Raw genomic sequence first — 17,356 nt, forward strand, 5'->3', positions numbered from 1 at the left:
TAAATCTACATAAAAAAGCAGCACTTCTTACCCGAGAGTGGATTGGATTTGAAAATGCAGTGTAACAGCAGCAGCCCTGAAGCAGCAAAAGCTCAATATCGGTCATTAAGTGGGAGCCACTGGGGAATTTGCTAAATGAAGATTGCCTGGAAAGCCACATGAGCTCCCCTGCCACAAAGCCTTCCAAACGGAGCCGTCCCATTTTTAACCCAAACGAGCTCAAAGAAAAATCCAGGCACACAAAGGGGCCAACAGCTCCCAATATTTAACCAAGTATCATAAAAAGAAAACGAGTTCCAACCGCACACGGGCTGGGTTCAGAACTACTCGTGAGATAAGATAGTTTTTGCCCGGGCTTGGAAAATGATTGATAGCAGAACACCTCCAGAGCTTCACCTCCGGTACCAGAGAGGAAGGACTTCATGGCAAACACTCCCAAGAAAACTGAAGCTCTTATTTTCTGTTCTCTAGCCCGGGAAAGTTTGATCTACACAAGGCTGATGGCTCAGGACCTAAGTTAAACCACCGGCTCCCACCTAGCCTCGTTTTTCCTGCTCCCACCAGAAAACACCACCCGACTTCCCTCCGATTCACGCCGCCTCCCATTAATATTTTACAGTCCTGCCTTATAGAAATAAAAACCCTGCAACACTCCTCACAACATCATTGTGTTACTATGGCAACTGCGAAAATGTCACAAATCCGAGCCCAAATCCCTGCTGCATGAGGAATACCTTGCTCCTCCTCACCTCCCCCTTTGTGAAGTCGAGGACCGAATGTTTCGAGCCTCGTTTAAAAGCCACCATCGGAGCACCAACGGGTGCTGCTGCTTTTGCACCACTTTCAGTTAGTGAATATTTCATTAAGCAGGCAGCCGAGTGATGTGACGTTTCACAGGTCACCCCCGGCGTCTGCTGGGGGCACTTTTTAAGTTCATCGAGTCCCAAAAGCATCTGAGAACTGGACAGGGACACCTGGAGCCACAGGGCCGTCCTCGGCTAGGTGCCAAGGGCTGCTCCCTGCCTGCCCCTCCGTGTCAGCGAGGGGCGACACAAATCCTGTAGTTACACTGCCATGTCACTAGTAGTGACAGCATACAGAAGTCTGGGGTTTTGTTCATATATATTTCTCTTTACATTCCACATATGCTTGCTCAGAAGTAACTATTACTGATAATTGTGTCAAATCAAGAATAAGACTTAGATTTAACATCAGTTATTCTCCTGTTCCAAACTTGCTGGTAAATTTGATCCGATTTTGTATGATCAGAAATTCTGGCACCATTCAGTTTCCATCCTTTACTGGAGGAGGGTGTTCAAATCAGTAAGGGAAGCATAACTGGACACGTATCTCTGGAAGTATCGTTATACTGGTTAAAAGACACAAGATTTTTACTGGCCTGACAGCACAAAGTCTTAGGATTCCCCTGGATGTGCGTAGGCCTGAGCTGGATTTACCTTTTTTCAGCTGTGATACCAATTGCCTCCTTCGCAGGGCAGCACGAATTACTCCGTGCCGCCAGCAGAAGCATCACGAGGTGTTCCCAGCCCCACTCCACCACCACGAGCCAGGAACAGCTCGCCCTGCAGCTAAAGCTGCACCAGTACAGGGGAAAAAAACCACTGCCGAGCTGCTCCTCTTCATCAGCTATCCTTCAGCAGGATCACAGCTACCAGCCTGCACCCTCCCAGGGGCACGAGGGGTTTGGCACAAAGCTGGGGGGCTACAGGTTATAGGCACCTGCAGCGGGACCAGTTTGCAGCAGAGGTTGATGCCTGTTTTTTTTGGGGAAGCTGGGGGGCAACCTAAGCTCTCAGCATCACAGGTTTTCAGCAGCTCCTTTTCAAGTGTTTCTTTTCCACCAGGCCATCCCTTCTGCTGCTCCTGAGGTGCTGTGCATGCTCTGCAAACACATCCCAGGCACCAAAAGCCTCAGCTCTGCGTGGCCGTGCCAGGTACCCTGCCCAGAAGGAGCTTGTTCAGCGCAGGGGCAGAGCAAAAAGCAGCCTCACCACAGGGAAGGTTGGGGGAAAGAGAAGTTGGATGTGACTCGAGCAAACCATTTGATTTCATCAGCAGCCAGTGCATCAGCAAGTCTTCCAAACACCCAGAGCTGTGAGCAGAGGGCATTGGGGACAGCTCTGGGCGCAGCAGTGACCCAGCTCCAGCTCAGGACCCACCTGGCTCTGGGGACGGAAAGGGCAACTCCAGCACTCGACTGCAATTCAAGATCGCTTCTGCTTCCCGGCTGAATTCCAGGTATAGTGCAGGTGCCTTCATCCATTTGTATTTTTAAGTCCTTTCTTTCATTCAGCAGCTAATACCTAAGTCATTTTTTTTTTATTTTTTTTTTTTTGTTAAGTTCCCTTTCGCCTCCAGGGGTTTCTCCCGCGGATGGCCCAGCAAAGCCATCCAGTTCTCCGAGCCTTTGAAACGAGACACTTGCAAAACGCACCACGGCCAGGGTGTGCCCAAAACACGCTCTGTGGAAAAAGCTGTTGGGGTAGTGCCAGTGCAGCAAGGAAAACATTTTTCCCCCAGCTGGAAGCCGAGCGCAGCGCTGCTGCCGAGCGAGCGCAACCAGAACGTATCTGCTGGAACGGAGAACAAAGGAGGGGGGAAAAAAAAAAAAAAAAGGCAACGTTACAGCATAATGAAAACCAAAATCCTGCAGGAAGAGAAGCACATCTGCGAGGCGCACCTTTCCAGGCTCTGTAAGGAAGCCCACGTTCGCTGCTCCTCCACTTCTTGTGTCAGGCAGAGTCACTTTGCAGCTTGTATCGGCAGCGGCAGAACAAAAACGCGGCTCTGAGCCGCTTCCAGATGCCGGGGTAACAACATGGGAACCTTTTTCCCATCCCCCAGACCGGTGTGTAAGGCTTCAGTACCAGGGATCAGCTCTAAGCAGGGCCCCTTTCCTTGCTAAAACGCTAACTGCAATTGGGTGTGAGGCTGCGGGGCAGCAGGCAAGCCACCGCACCCGTCCCGAAATGCCAGCCCACATCCACAGACGTTTTGCTGCTATTCGGATGCTGTGACAAACTTTTCCCAACGCAAAGTAAAGTGAATGTTTATCCAAACCTCTCCAAAGCATCACCCACAAGTCCTGAAATACCTGAGCGAGAGCCCATTCGTTCCTCCTGGCTGCCCCCCTGGGGCAGGGCTGTAAGGACAAGGTGCGACTTCCAGGTAGCGCCAGACCCCAAATCATCCCCAGCCCTCCACCTTACTTCAAACACGAGCCCAGCACAGCCCCACAGCCTAAAATCCGGCAGAGATGTGACCCAGCAAGGGGAAAAGAGCTGAAGGAGATGGGTGACGTAGCAGACGGGTGATGCACACCCACGTGCTGCTGCTCCGCGCAGCCACCCAGCAGCACCCAGGGCAGGCACCCATGGGAGAGGCAGGGGAGGGTTTGTAGGGCAGGCGGCAGCACCAGCCCTGGAGGAAGCAGCTCTGTCGGCGCTCAGCCACCTGGATGGGAAGGTTTTCCTGCAGCACAGAACCCTGACTGTGACCCAGCACCGATACCCTCCTGCTTGGGTCCCCTCTGACACAGCCGCGACTTCAGCCCACGGAGATGGAGTGAAACAAACCCACTGCGGGGTGAAAGCCCACACAACCTTAACGAAGCTCTGCAGATGGCAACAGGAGGACCTGGTAGGACACCCAAGCTCCCGTGCATACTCCAGGGAGGTCTGCGTGGGGACCAGGCTGGAACAAGAAGCCCAGAGCAGCTCGCTGGGCATCCCCTGCACCTCGGCACGGCGTGCTCTGACCGTGTTTCCAGCAGCAGCAGCAGCACTCCCTTTCCTTAAGATCATTTTCAAGCAGCGTTCTCATTTGCCCTCTTTTCTTAAAAGCAAGAGGGACTCGCACAGTGTCCTACTTACTGGGGATACCTGATTAAGCAGTTTTGAACAATGAACTGCTCCCTGCTATTCTGCTTTCACACGCAGAGCGAGCACGTGCTCAGGATTTGCTCTTTCGCTCCCTTCCCAAGCAAAAGATGTTTGAGGGGCATCACCCTTGGCCAGCAGCAGACGGGTCACAAGCAATTTGGGTGTGATGTGTACAGATGTTCATACACTGCTGAGAACCAGAAGGTCAGGAACTGTGCTGCAGTCCGTACCTACGAACACAATGAGGTCAAGAACAAGAAAAACACCACAAAAACACGAGCCGGTAACTGAAAAAAAAAATCATAGAGAGTAGAGAGAGTTTTATGATTGCTCTGCATAGATCAGAGCAAGTGAAACATGCTGGAGACCAGCAGGAAAAGCGTCCTTGGTCTCTGCAGAGGGGGATCTGCCACCCAAATTGCTGCTCCATGAAGTCACCGCCATGAGAAACGTTCTTTAATAGCCCTCGAGGCTACCTTCTCACGCTCTCACTTGAAAAATAAAATCAAGGGAGAAAAATCTGAATTTCTAAATTCTAATTCCTCAGCCCACTGATGCACCGACTGCACCTGCCCCTCCAACGACCCCTAATGCAAGCACCACAGGCATTCCTCTCCAACACGGGGCTTTGAAATCGGTGCTGACAAAAAGCATTTATTAGCGAAAAACCTTCAGCACTACTCCGGGTCCAGCAATCCCGAGCTGCAGGCAGGGTGACGCGACACAGCACGAGGGAGGAGCCAGCACACAAGCTCCCAGGCTGGGGAATGATTCACTGCAACACTGCAGTGCAGAAGGTGCTCGGATTTCCCACCAGCACAGGGGATAATTACAAAGCGTGCTACGGCATCGCGGCCAGAGGCGTCGGAACAGCCCCGACCCAAGGCACGGCACTGCCTGGCCCCTGGAGGAGGTGGCGTTGAGAAGCCAGTCCCTAAAACTTGGCCTCCCTCCCAGCAGACACTCCAGGTAAGAAATCCGAACTAAAAAAAAAGCCAAGTTGCCATTAAATATTTGTTTCCAGTACCTTTTCAGAATGTTCCTGCGATTCTCAGGCCGAATTTGGGGAGCAGAGGCTGCCTCCCACATCGCTTCCCGGCTGATGACCGCATCGTGCTCGGCGCAGGTAACTCATCAGCCAGAAATAGCTGTCGGCTCCTGAGGAAACCACCCCACAGCCAAACGCAAGGCAGTCAAAGAAACCAGCCAGACCGAGGAAGGCAGCTCCTACGGATACACGTGCACGTGAAACATTTCCCACTCTTACAGCCACGAGCACAGGGCGGCAGAAATACCAGGGCTTGGGCAACTCGCTAAACCCTCGCTCGATTGCACAAGCCAGAGCCCCCACCAGCGGCCCTCCAGCGCCGGGGGGAATCCGTGCGCCTGGCTCCAAGGCACCTTTCACAATCAGCAGCCCCCGATCCTATCGCTCTGACAGCAGTTTGGGCCCTTTCAAAGCCCCACAGGTTTCGAAGAGGCAGGAGGCTGCTGCCTACGGTCAAAAATCAGAGCAGTTGTCGACAGGGGAGGCTCCAACCTGGCTGTGCCACCACGAAGCGAGGCACTGAGCCCGCTGCTCCCATCCCTGCCACCAAGCACGCTTCTGAAGCAACACCTCTGAGGCTCTTAGCTGTGAAGCAAATCGCTGCTTATGGCTAATCTGAGGGCAAATGAAGGCAGCGGGGGGGGTCCTTGAGCCAGGGAAGTCTGCAGCTGCGCACCAAGAGCCGGCCCAGCCCGCGCGCACTTGGTTCCGCGTTAGCCGCATGGGAGCCAAGAGCAGCTCATTAAACCAAGCCCATAGCTGGCAGGGCTTCCCAAAAAAGAAGGTGTAACGAATACCTCCCTGCTTTGTTTATGCATTACACGCTGGCCTGGTTATCTGCTCCAATGGCAGCGCCTTCCCAGGCAGCTTTAGGAGGACCCAGCGAGTCCTGGTGCGCGCCTACTGCTACGGGGAGCTGCGATCCCCGCCGAGACGCTGCCTCTACAGCCAAGACCAGGCCTGAGCAGCGCGAATGCTTCAAGTCTGTCCTTGACCAGATAGTGATTCTGGAATGCCACCGTGCCAGAAAAACTCAAAGGTCAGCTCTTATCTCAGCATGATGTAAACAGGTCTTTGTTTCTTTCGCATGCTTCTACTTCGGTCCCAGAGGCGGGCGGTGACTTGGCCGCTCGCTGCCAGCCAGACGCAGGATTTGAAGAGTCAGGATTTGAAGAGTCACTCTCGCCAGGGAGCGAGAAGGCAGCAAGCGAGTCCTTGGGAGAAGGAAAGAGCAGCCAGAAACAATACCCAACCACGGGAACCCGGCTGGGGGATCAGGCAAAGTTTTCGCACCCATTACCATACTGTCTCCCTGCTGAAATTATGAATACAATAAAAATCTTCTCAATAATAAATAAATTCTTCAAGCTGCAAAACCCAGCTGTACTTGAGCAAGCCTGCGACAAGCCTCTGCCCTTCTGCGCTCACACAAACCCCGAACAACGCCTCTGTACAAGCAGCTGGCCCAAGGCAGCTCTTCCCCCTCCTGCCACCGCGCTGCTCGTGGACGTTCAGCCGCGTGCACCAGCTCCCGAGCTCGACTCCAGGAGTTTGGGTAAGGAGCACAAACGCGCATTCAGCCTCAGCAGCACCAGAGCTCATGAGACCCAACGTCAAAGCGCTCGCACCAACAGGACGGTCGATGCTGGAAAGAGCAATTAGTGAATCCCCAGAGGCGTAAACTTTAAACTAGGCTTGGTGGGCCTGGCCTAGATGCCACTGCGCGTACACAGCGGCTTCTGAAACAGCAGACAACAGAAGGATCATTCTTTTTATTGGCTTTACAAATCTTTGGCTTTTAACGAGTACTCGGGAGGCCGGGGAATGGCAAGGCATGACTAACAGAAAGGGCAGAAAAGTCAGCAAAGAATTTCACGCGTCGTGTCTCTGAATACTGCACTTCCTCTGGGGATTGCGACGAGCGGCACAGGGACTTCACTTTGCTCGACGACACGGGAACCTACGAAACCCGCAACGTGGAAAACTTAATATTGCTTTGGACAGACAATAGTGTCGAGTGCCACCTCCAATAAGAGCTACAATGCTTCTGAATTCAACTTCACTACTAATCCCAACAGAGTAAGTTTGGGGATGTTATACAACGGGAATGAAGTTACCCAACTCTTTGCTACCAGCACCAGGGCCAAAAGCCTGTGCCCAACCAGCACAGATCACATGCCCAGCTGCTAGCTCCGCGCTGAACTCATCTAGAGTTAAAGACTTCACATACAGAAATTCACCTAATGCTAACATCCCAAAAACAATGTGAAATTCAGCTGGAATTTAATGCCTGAGAGCCGCAATATACATGTTTATTAGCTCTTATCATGTGAGCGTGTTTTCTGTGGGACGCTCCAAGGTACCAAGTACGCACGCTGTCCGTGTCCACCTGCCTACTTCAGTGAGATTTATGTCACGGCACTTGACCGGCCATAAACGTGACTTTGGACAACAGGAATCAAAATACATCCAGCCAGTTCTCCACGGCTACCTGCACAAACCCAGAACAGCGCGGGTATGCCAACAGCGTCCCCAGCCAGAGAGGAGCACCGTGGCCGTGCAGAGCTTTCCGTCTGTGCTTCAGCCCGAGGGTCAACCGGGATGGAACCGATCTGCTGAGGCAAGCAACATTTCACACAGCCCAAACACACAACGCAGCCTTTAAGAGATTTGTTCAAAACTACCCTGATAAGCAATCCCAGGACAGATGCTTTTCTTTGGGAGAAAAGCTTCCCTTGTTCCTTGACCTGTCTCAAGACCGTTTTCCTTGATGCGGGTTTTCCTCCTCCACACACAGGTTGACAGCTAAGACTTTGGCAAACAGGATCCAGTTAGCAACCTATTAGCCGCTGTCATCATCTAATGCAACTCATCACAAATAATAAGAAAATTCCCAACAGTGACTTCCCAGAGGTTAAGGAAGACGACACACTCACTTTACACTTCTACTGCCACTCAGCCCAAATCCTTTAAGATTTTTTTTTTTTTTTTTTACCCCAAGGCAGTTTAACCAAAAAATATAAGAAATAAATAAAAAACCATCACCAGTCTGCAGTCAGTGAAGATTCAGGCTGGCCTTACTTTACATAACTGGTTTACAACAAAGATCCCCATTGTAAAAAGACAAATATTTCATTTTGGGGACAGGGCCAACACATAAGCAAGAGAGCAGAGAGAACTGCTCATAGTATTTCAGGTTTGTACCTGCAGCATGCCTGAGCTGCTCCAGCCAGCCTCTTTCCAGGACTTGCTGCTCTGAAGGAACACCAAGGACTGCAGGACGCATGGAGGATTTTAATTTCAGCGCACCATGCGCTGCCTGAGCTAGAAGTGTGCCACAGATCACGCCACACTGATTTTAACAATTATTTCTTTGATCTAAGCCCATCAGAAGAGAAAGGTGTTCCTACAAAATCCAGATTCTCCATCTGCCACCTTTCCCCTTGCTCTCCCCCCTGCCAGCGGTAAGGCAAAGCACGACTGCTACTTACAGCGGTACGTGGGGTTGTTCTGGGTCTGCTTTGGTCAGTTCCTCCTCTTCGACGTCAGACTCTCCTCCCGAGCTGCTGTCAGTGACATCCGAGTCAAACGCTTGTTCGCTGGATCTCAAGTTGGCCATACCACTGGCCGTGAATCTCTCCAGTTCTTCCGATATCGAATCGCTCTTCAAGAAGCTGCTTAGGCCTTCTGAAGTAACTGTCTCGCTCGCAGCTTTCCTCAAAGCTGCTTCTGCCTTTCTGGTCAACATCAACTGGCTCCGATGCCTCAGGGGGTCCAAGGTCGGGAGCTTGCTCAGAGTTTTCTCCAAGAAGCCACCCAACTGCTGCTGGATGTGCCTCTCCACCTGCTTCGCCTGCACCACTTGCAAGCGCTTCTGCAGCCTGCGAGCCCGGTTCTCGATGTCTGCCTGCCGTCGCAGCAATGCCCTCGTCCTCATCTCGGAGTCGAGAGCACTGTGGTAACCGGCCAGCAGAGAAGGTTTCTGCTCCTCCGACTTACCGCTCCCGAAGTCTGAGTGGCCAGCAGCACCGGGCAACCTGCTCTCCCCACTGCCACCCTCGAGCACCCGCTGCTGCTCCATGGAATTAAGGGAAGATTTGTTTGCAGTGCTATTATTGCTAAACGGAGTCGTGTGCTCGGCATCAAGGCTTCGGTGTGGAAGAGTGCAATTGGTCAACCCGGTCTTCAAATCCCCTGATTCGGAACCCCCTGCGTTATAGTCAACGCCCTGGAGGGCAGCGGCAGGAGGAGCACACTTCCCACCATTCAGAGCACTCGAGTTTTCATGGTCTGAATTGGTACTTTTGGCCAATTTCTTGGCCAAGCCGTTCACAGGCGCTTGCGGGAGAGGTGGCTGGCTATTAGTACTCATTGTTTTTAGATTCTCCAAAGTAAATTCCAACACCGGTTGCCTCCCCAACAGATCGCTTGTTTTCAAGAAGGACTGAGATAATAGAGAGTGAGATTTAAGGACTGTCTGCTTGTTGAAGACTCCTTGCAGCTTCAGAGGCTCTTTTGAAGGAACAGATGTAACATCCGAGCAGAGATAAGAGGCCACTAGCGGCTGCAGCTTGCCCAGCTCTTCCTTCGTGGGGTTGTTTCGGAAATCTAAACTGGGATCCTCCGGAGCAATGGCTTTCCTTTTGGTGCCGTTGGCAGCCAGGAGGATGTTGTTGGCGTTGCCGTTGCTCTCGGCACTGCCAGGCGACAAGGTGGAGGACGGGGGAGCCAGCTTGAATCGGATGTGGTGAGCTTCAGCTGCTGCGTCAGTGAGAGCGGGCGCCATCGCAGCCATTCAGCACAGAGAGACGGGAAGTCCAGCCTCTCCCGGTGCCGAGGCCAGCTCCACTGCCTCCCACTGCCTCTCCTGAGGACAGCCTGCAAAAGAGAAGGAGAAGGAGACAGTGAGGCACTGCACTTACATCGGATGCCATAAGCAAGACAACAGCAACCAGAGGTACCGACTCAACGGGCGCGCCATCCTCCCCCTGCCACCACCAGCCCCGTGCCGAGCGGAGCCACCCAGGTGCCAGCAGGGTTAGGACAGAAGCAGCAACACGCGAGCTGGCCCCGAGGATCTTCCCAAGCTGGTGCTTCTAACGACTTGCCCTCATCTCACAGACCATCCACCGAGCACACCCGCATCCTTCCAGGCCTTTGTGAAAGGTTTGGCTCTGGGTACCCTCAGCCCACTGCTCAGTGCCACCGGCTCGCCAACTTTCTCTTGAAAATCCTTGAGCTGTGCCTATAGAAAAACTTTTCACTACTTCTGCTGCCAACTCAGGTGTAAGAAGTGACAATGCAGAACTGGAACGTGCAACAGAGACAGGGTCCGAGGGGAAGAAATCTCCATATGCTCCAAATCCCAGTAGCTAAAGAAACCCCGCAATCCCACAGGGGCTGGGAACCCCATCGCTTCCCTGAGAGCAAGCCCTGGACTTCAAGGAAGCCGGTTCCCTGCTGTGTATGAAGCCTACTTTCCCAGAAGTTCATTTCCGAATAAGCCAGGTGATTTCCAGCGTTAGCTGTTTCCATTTCTCTTTCAAAAACATGGATAAAGATTAACTCACACGCACCATGACGGAGCACTTCTACACTGGCCATAATAGTGAGCCGCTGGCTTAACTCAACTAGATCAAACAAGAAAAATAACCAAAGGCATTTCATTCATATCCACTGCAACCTTTTTTTTTTTCTCCCTAGACATCAAGTTTCTAATAATTTACCTACTTCCTTTACCATTAAGCATCAGCAATTTTAATGCCTTTTTTTGTTCCAACTGCCTTCACAGAGCCCCCAGGACAGGCTGTGCTAACAGAACGAGTTACTTTACCCTCCTTGCGCTGCAGAAGTTGTGCAGCTCCTTCACAAGCTGTTTCAATGTCAAGCTAATAACACGGAATCGCCCTGATGTCTTGCCTGATAATGCCAATCCTCTAATTTCACATAAATTTGCATAAGCTTGTTGTAGCTGTTCATTAACGCACCCCAATGACCAAATTAATACACCATTAGATAGTCCTCGCTTATCCTGTGACAAGTTTGAAGATGTTGAACGAGCAAAATTCAGCAGGCAGCTTTGGTTTGGGCCTTGTTCGGCTGCACCGACGTTGCTCCCCCGTGTCAGACCAAGCACCTAAGGCAACCTACAGAGCCGCCTTTAATTCCCACTCGTGTCTGCTCTCAGAGCTCTGCCCTCCTCCTCGTGGACCTTCAAGCACTGCAAGATGAGCATCTCGACCTCTTTCTCCAACTGGGAATCGAGCAGGGTGCTCAGGTCAGACTACGAGAAACCCGAGAGCAACCCCAGCTCTCCCCCATGCAGGTTGGGGCTCTACTTCCCAAAAATAAAGCAGAGCAAGACCAGTAGAGATGAAACATTTTCCAAACAGATCGCTGATACTCTCGCCAGGTCCACAACTCACCACCTCCAGTCCTGCTCACGCTTGCCCAGCACGCAGAAGGGTGACACAGAGGAAGACAATAGGGAAAAAGGAGACACTCGTGGGGGAACTGGTTAAAAAACAAGCACAGAGCTACTAGGGATGAGTTCAGACTTCAGAAGTCCCCTGCTGACAGAACTTAACCTCTTTTGTAATCAGCTATACTTTGTCCCCACTGAAAAGAAAGTACGCTGCACACCTAAAAATTTAATGTACATCGCACTGAAAATAGTTTTGAAGTCATCATTTGGGTCCATAAATAATGACGATGACTCTTCGGGGCAGAAACAAAAAAAAAAAAGGAACCTGCAGGGAACTTTCCACTTGTAGCTAAGATGCCCTTGGGAGAGGAGGGAGGAAGAGTGCCGGAATAAAGGACTTCCCCCACTCCAGCCTCCTACCAAGACCTCCAACCAGACATGAATACCAGGAGGGAATGAAGAAGGCAGCAGGATCACGCTGGCCTGCCTTGCAAAGGGAGGCTCTGGATCAGTGCTCTTCACCACGACTGCCACCGTAACATCACAAGGGAATGAGAGCAGCTTTGTGAACGCCCTCACTGCAAAAGAGCAGAAAAATCCACGCCTGGTGCAGAGGGCAGCGATTCACTGCGGACACGTCCGCACCGCGCTGCAGCCGTTGAAGTTTACCAGGGCTGAAAAGGATTTCGGAGTAAATTTGTAGGTCATCAACTTCAGTTAAATTAAGAGAAGTAAGAAAAGGGAAGCAAAACTTTCATGCTGCCTCTTCCTCCAGGTTAGCAAACTCGCTTTAAAGAGAAAACCCTCCTCCCAAGCTAGAGCAACCCCCCCGCCTTCACTCTGAGTTGGGTGCACAACATTTCAACCCTTCTGAAGCCCAGGAAGACACCCTTAAGAGTAAGGCTTTGCTCTGGTAGCTTACAGATGACCTCCAGAAGTATTGGGTGCATGGCTTTTTATTTAAATCCTTAAAAACCGTGTTTCCCTAACACTGACTTAGCTCCCTACTGCTCTGAGCAGCCTTGGGAAGAAGCGCTCCGAACATCTGTGAGCGTGCTTCCCCCTTGGCTCTGCTCGTGGGTTTTGCTTGTTATTACAGCCCCATCACAGCATCTCTACCTCCTTCCTCCAAAACTGGGGGGAGAGGGCAGGAGGCACCTCGGAGGTGGGTGTGGGGATGAGGAGCAGGGGTCAGGGACACACGGACACAGCCCGAGGAGCTCTGAGCGGCTCTGGGAGCGATCTGGCAGTAACTCTAACAACCCACCCCACCAGCCTGAACCTTGCCTGCCCCTGGGACTCAAACCATGCTGCAAAGTTCTCCCTGAGCTGCTGTCACCCACCAAGATCAATGCCAGCGCCCACAGGTCCCATTTTTTGGTATTCCTCCACCAAGGGCCTGCGACTCCTGGCACCAGAGCTGGCAGGCTCATAGCCCTCAGGAGAAGCCCGCTCCAAGCCCTGTTGTGGACATTGGAGAGCACCACAAACTCCACACCTGCCCTCAGCAGCCACAGCACCACCCTCACGCACGCCTCGGCCTGGATTTTGCTTCAAAACCCCCCAAAAAGGAGCTTCTTCTGGAAGGGCGACGCACAGCCAGCCTGAGAGCAGCGCTCTGAATCCACAAGCACATCCTTGATTTTTCACTTCAAAACTAGAGCACTGGCAAAGCAGTTAGCGTTAATTAACAGAGGAAAGATGAAAGGCTGTAGCACAGCAGTTAAAAACAGGGTAACCGTAGCTCGCCCAAGCTTCCTGAGGAGCACGAGCCAGGCCACCGAGGGAGGCGAGTCACCGGGCCGACTCGGTCAGGTGGCTCCAGCCACAGCCCCACGTGCACGGCGCTCGCATTCAAATCCTCACCCGCCTCCCAAAAATCAGAGCAAAGGGAAAAGAGTCAGCAAGGCCGAGGAAACGACGGGAGGGTAGGAGAAGCACGAGGACGGGGGCCGGTCACGCTACCGCCGCAGCGGCCATCGGGTTGCAACGCCCCCGAAAACGATCTTCCTGCAGCACGCCGACTTCGCCAGGTTTGGAAACTCGATTTTAGAGCCGGCCCTTGAAAGGAGAACTGGCTTTCCAAGCACACCGGGTTTGTGCAACGCCTCATGATATAAGCCCTGAACGGACACGGGGAGTTTTTGTTCTCTGAGAAGTTGTGACAGGAGTTTCGGGAGGGGGGAGAAACCAAGCACCTGTGCTCGCAGGAAGGCTCACAAGAAGCGGAGGGCTCCAAGCACCAAGGGCCTTGCCACCCGGCTGTCCCCAGGCCTTGGCCACCCCACACACACCTCCAGCCCCACAGGCGGCCTTGCCACCCGCTGGCACCGCTCACAGCCACCTCCTGTCAGTCTGAATTCCCCAAATCGCCGTTTGAACCCTCACACGGAGGGAATTCCGCGTGTGAACGTCACCATCTCCCCTTTCACCACGCGCCCAAGCAGGCCGGGGCTGCTCTGTGAGGGCTTCGAGGCCCCCTCGCTGCCCCAGATCTCCTCCAAACCCACTTCGGGACATTCCCTTTTCCTACTCCTTGCGTTAGAAATGGGGACAGAGGAGGTTATGGGAACCCACACCGAGCTCAATGCGTGCACAAAGGGCCAGGCATCAAAGTCTCTTCATACCTGGCACCGCGACCACCTTCCAGCCCCCCCAGCTCCACGTCCTGGCAGCGGGGCCCACACGTGGGGGCTCAGCACCTCACACCGGGTCCTGAGGGAGGGTCCCTCCGAGCCGAAGGCCGTGCAGATAAAGAGACCCCAAGGGAAGCAAGCACCAGGCCAGCTCCCACTTCCCCCCTCACCTCCTCCATGCCCAGGCAGCTCCGCAGCCTGCGGGGTCACAACCAGCTTTGAGAAGAAACTTTGTGAGGATGAAATCCCCTCATACCCCATTCTGCGGCCGAAAGGCTGCACCTGAGCTCCTAACCCCACAGAGCAACGTAAAATGCAGGCACTCGACACGAAGCCAACCCCCTGACCCCAGAAATACTGTTTAATAACAATACTGCACAACACGCACAGCGGATCCCCTCCACACCTCTTGTATCACCCCTCAACATTTTATGGTTGTCAGACAGATGTCTACCAATTTAGGGAGAGATTCACAGAAGTAACTCTCAAAGCTTTAAGAAAACGTGACAGGCAAGTACAGGACGATGAAGTTATCGATAACCCAGTGGTCACATGCAGTTTGGCAGCCAGCGTGCCTGTAATGACCTACATTTGGGAAACGGGCCCCTTTTTCCTCTTCTCTTTTTTTTACAGAAAGAATGAAAAAGGTGAAGAACGTACTGGAGAACTGCAGATTTTTAAAATATATCCCTAAGTATCTTCTGTGTATATTAACGCAACAGACCAGCTCCTAGTCAACCAGGGAAAAATAACTATTTTAACATTAACTTCCCAGGGAATTGTACTTCTGCTCTACAGCAAAGAAGAAGGAATTACTAAGCTCCAATTTTATAGCCTTTGTTTCCAAGCAGAAGCCCTCAAGATTAAAATAGAAGCTGGTCCACAGAAGTGGCAGGGTCTTCCTTCGACTTCAAAACCAGCAACCTGAGGTCTCCTTCTTCAAGTGCAGTTCTCTGTTATGTCTGAATTCCTACCAGATATAAATAAAACTCCCCATGCTTTGCATAATTTAAGGTAGAAGAGTTCTTATCAATACAACGTCAGAAAAAGAAAAAAAAAAAACATCCACAAAGCCAAATTAACTGTCATCTCCCTAATCAAAAGTATGGAAAGTCAAATAATTTGAAGCAAGAATGACTTCACCGGGTAAACGAAGCGTCTGGAGATAAAAATACCCCTTGCTTTTAGGTTACTCTTCAGAGCAAAGTTGTTTTCTACAGCCAAATATAAAGCAGCATGGTTTAAAAAACAATAGTGGGACATTTGCAGAAAGCAGCAGTCTGACAGAGTACTAACAAAGACAAAAAACAAGCTTTAATTATTAAATCCAGGTCTCCCCCCTCATCCAGTATCAGAGAGATTTTGTTTTTCTTTCGCATAATCTGGGCAAGTTGCCCAGGAAATATGAAAACCTGAACTCAGGACTCAGAGAGCAAGTTAAACAAAAAACAGAATTGCCTCTTCAGTTTAAAGACACATTTCCATTCAGTAGGTGCTGTTATATCCACCTCTGTGCAAAAGCATACATGGATTTTTATTTTTTTTATTTTTTATTTTTTAACCAAAACTCAAAACCCCTGCCCTGTAAACGGTACCACCTTGATCCTTGGTGTTTTAAATGCTGCCCAAGGACTGTCACTAGAAGCCTTGTGTTAACTGCTGTCGTGTTAACTGCTCTCCACCACGAAGCAACAGGCCAGAGGAGCAGAATTAAGCATCCCAACCACTCGATCCCTGCCCAATCTGGCAGGCCAGCCTCCTGCTGGGTTTAAATACCTTACATTGAATGGAGTTCATGAGAGCTCTCCGGATACGTATGCTCAGCTAACTGCAGATCTCAGCTTTTATTACTCTTCAGATCTCACAGCAGAGAGAACAAATCCAGCAGGACTGCCATGGCAGCAACTAAAGCCAAGCCGACACGAACTCCAGAACAGAGATGCTCACTGAATGGAAGATGATGCCCGATCACACAGCACAGGTTTCTTTTTATGGGCCACAACTACAGCCTGAACTCACTTTTTTGCTGTTTCTCATTCAGCGTAAGGCAACTCGCTGGTAACCCTTCCCATGGTATCCTGTCACTGCAGACCTCGACAGGAAGTTATGAAGATTTCAGAGAGGAGAATCGTGAGGTCTGACAGAGCTGAAAATGAGAAGTCTTTAAGGTCCATCTTCTGCTAACATCTCCAAGGTCCAAAAATCCAGAAAAGCTCTCCACATCACACCAGATTATCTCAATTATTATTTTTTTAATAGCTAGTTTTTTTAAACACTTGGCTATCCACTAAAAAAAAAAAGTTTGCAGCCAAAGATTAAGTAACAGATGAAGATGTGGCCTGTTGAGGCTGACAGCTACTCCCATTTCCTCTCTTCAGATGCAATTGTTATCCTTTTTCCTTGTTCTGTTAGATAAACAGCACAGCTCCACCACTAAATTCAGACAGTGTGCTCTCAAAACTCTGTCCCCTGGAATTAAGTCTCCACGCCTATTAGCATATCCCATTTTGCTGCAGTCATCTGCTAACAAGAGTTCAAAATATGGGGGCTGGGGGGGGAACCAACTTATTTCCCTTATTTTCTGCCTTTCTTTGAAACCTGACCAGAAACTTATCCACAGCCCTCTTCCAAAAGCAGCGGCCTGAACTCAGGCTGGAAGGACACGCACGGGGTTTAAAGGAATTGTGTTTACCAAACCCCACAGCACCAGGACTCTCGCAGATTTGACTGCGACAACCCTGTGCCTGGTGAGAAGAAACAGAAAGCTTTTTCTTCCAGCTTCAACTATTTGTTACGGAAAGCTGCAGCCTTGAAGATGCGGCTGAACCGCTACTTACAGGGCAGGGAAGGATTCTCAAAGCAAGCGGCATTCTGGAGCTGGCTCCGCTCCTCAGTCCCGACAGACACTGTATTCCTGCAAGTTTGGAGCTGGGACGTGGTATTTAGAAAATGCAGCAGCGGAAACGGTGCTCCTCCTGTCACCTGCCATGCCGGCTGTCCCGATACCAAGCAGCTCCTTGTAACGAAGCTACAACCACTCCGAACACACGTGCAAAGTCACATATCACAGGGTCTCAGCACAACGTGATCCAACCGAGCCACTTCCACTGAATTAAACTCCCATTTTTGTTTAAGCTGGCCCACCTGTTTCCCGCACAGCCCAGTAAAAAGCAAACGAGAAAGACAAAATCGGCTGCTGATAAACGGGACAGGCAGGGATATCACCGACTGACACTCGCAAAAAAAAAAAAAAAAAAAAGTAGTTCCAGAGAAATATTAAGACCCTCCCATCGGAAGGGGAAAAATAGATGAAGTTTTGTGGGCGGGGTGGAGGGCACCACGCTGC

The 17,356-nt window shown here is 51.3% G+C and overlaps 1 protein-coding gene across 4 annotated transcripts in view; it reads right to left on the reverse strand.

The window, feature by feature from the left end:
• Positions 1-17,356, reverse strand: part of KANSL1 (KAT8 regulatory NSL complex subunit 1) — a 91,971-nt gene that overhangs the window by 63,629 nt on the left and 10,986 nt on the right. For all 4 annotated transcript variants that reach the window (XM_084301332.1, XM_084301331.1, XM_084301333.1 and 1 more), the window contains exon 2: positions 8,442-9,828. In XM_084301332.1, coding sequence (XP_084157458.1) covers positions 8,442-9,745 — 1,304 coding nt within the window. In that variant the 5' untranslated portion in view covers positions 9,746-9,828. The remainder of the gene's footprint in view (positions 1-8,441; positions 9,829-17,356) is intronic.

Source organism: Netta rufina (assembly GCF_964035555.1).
Source record: "Netta rufina genome assembly, chromosome: 24".
Lineage (NCBI taxonomy): Eukaryota > Metazoa > Chordata > Aves > Anseriformes > Anatidae > Netta > Netta rufina.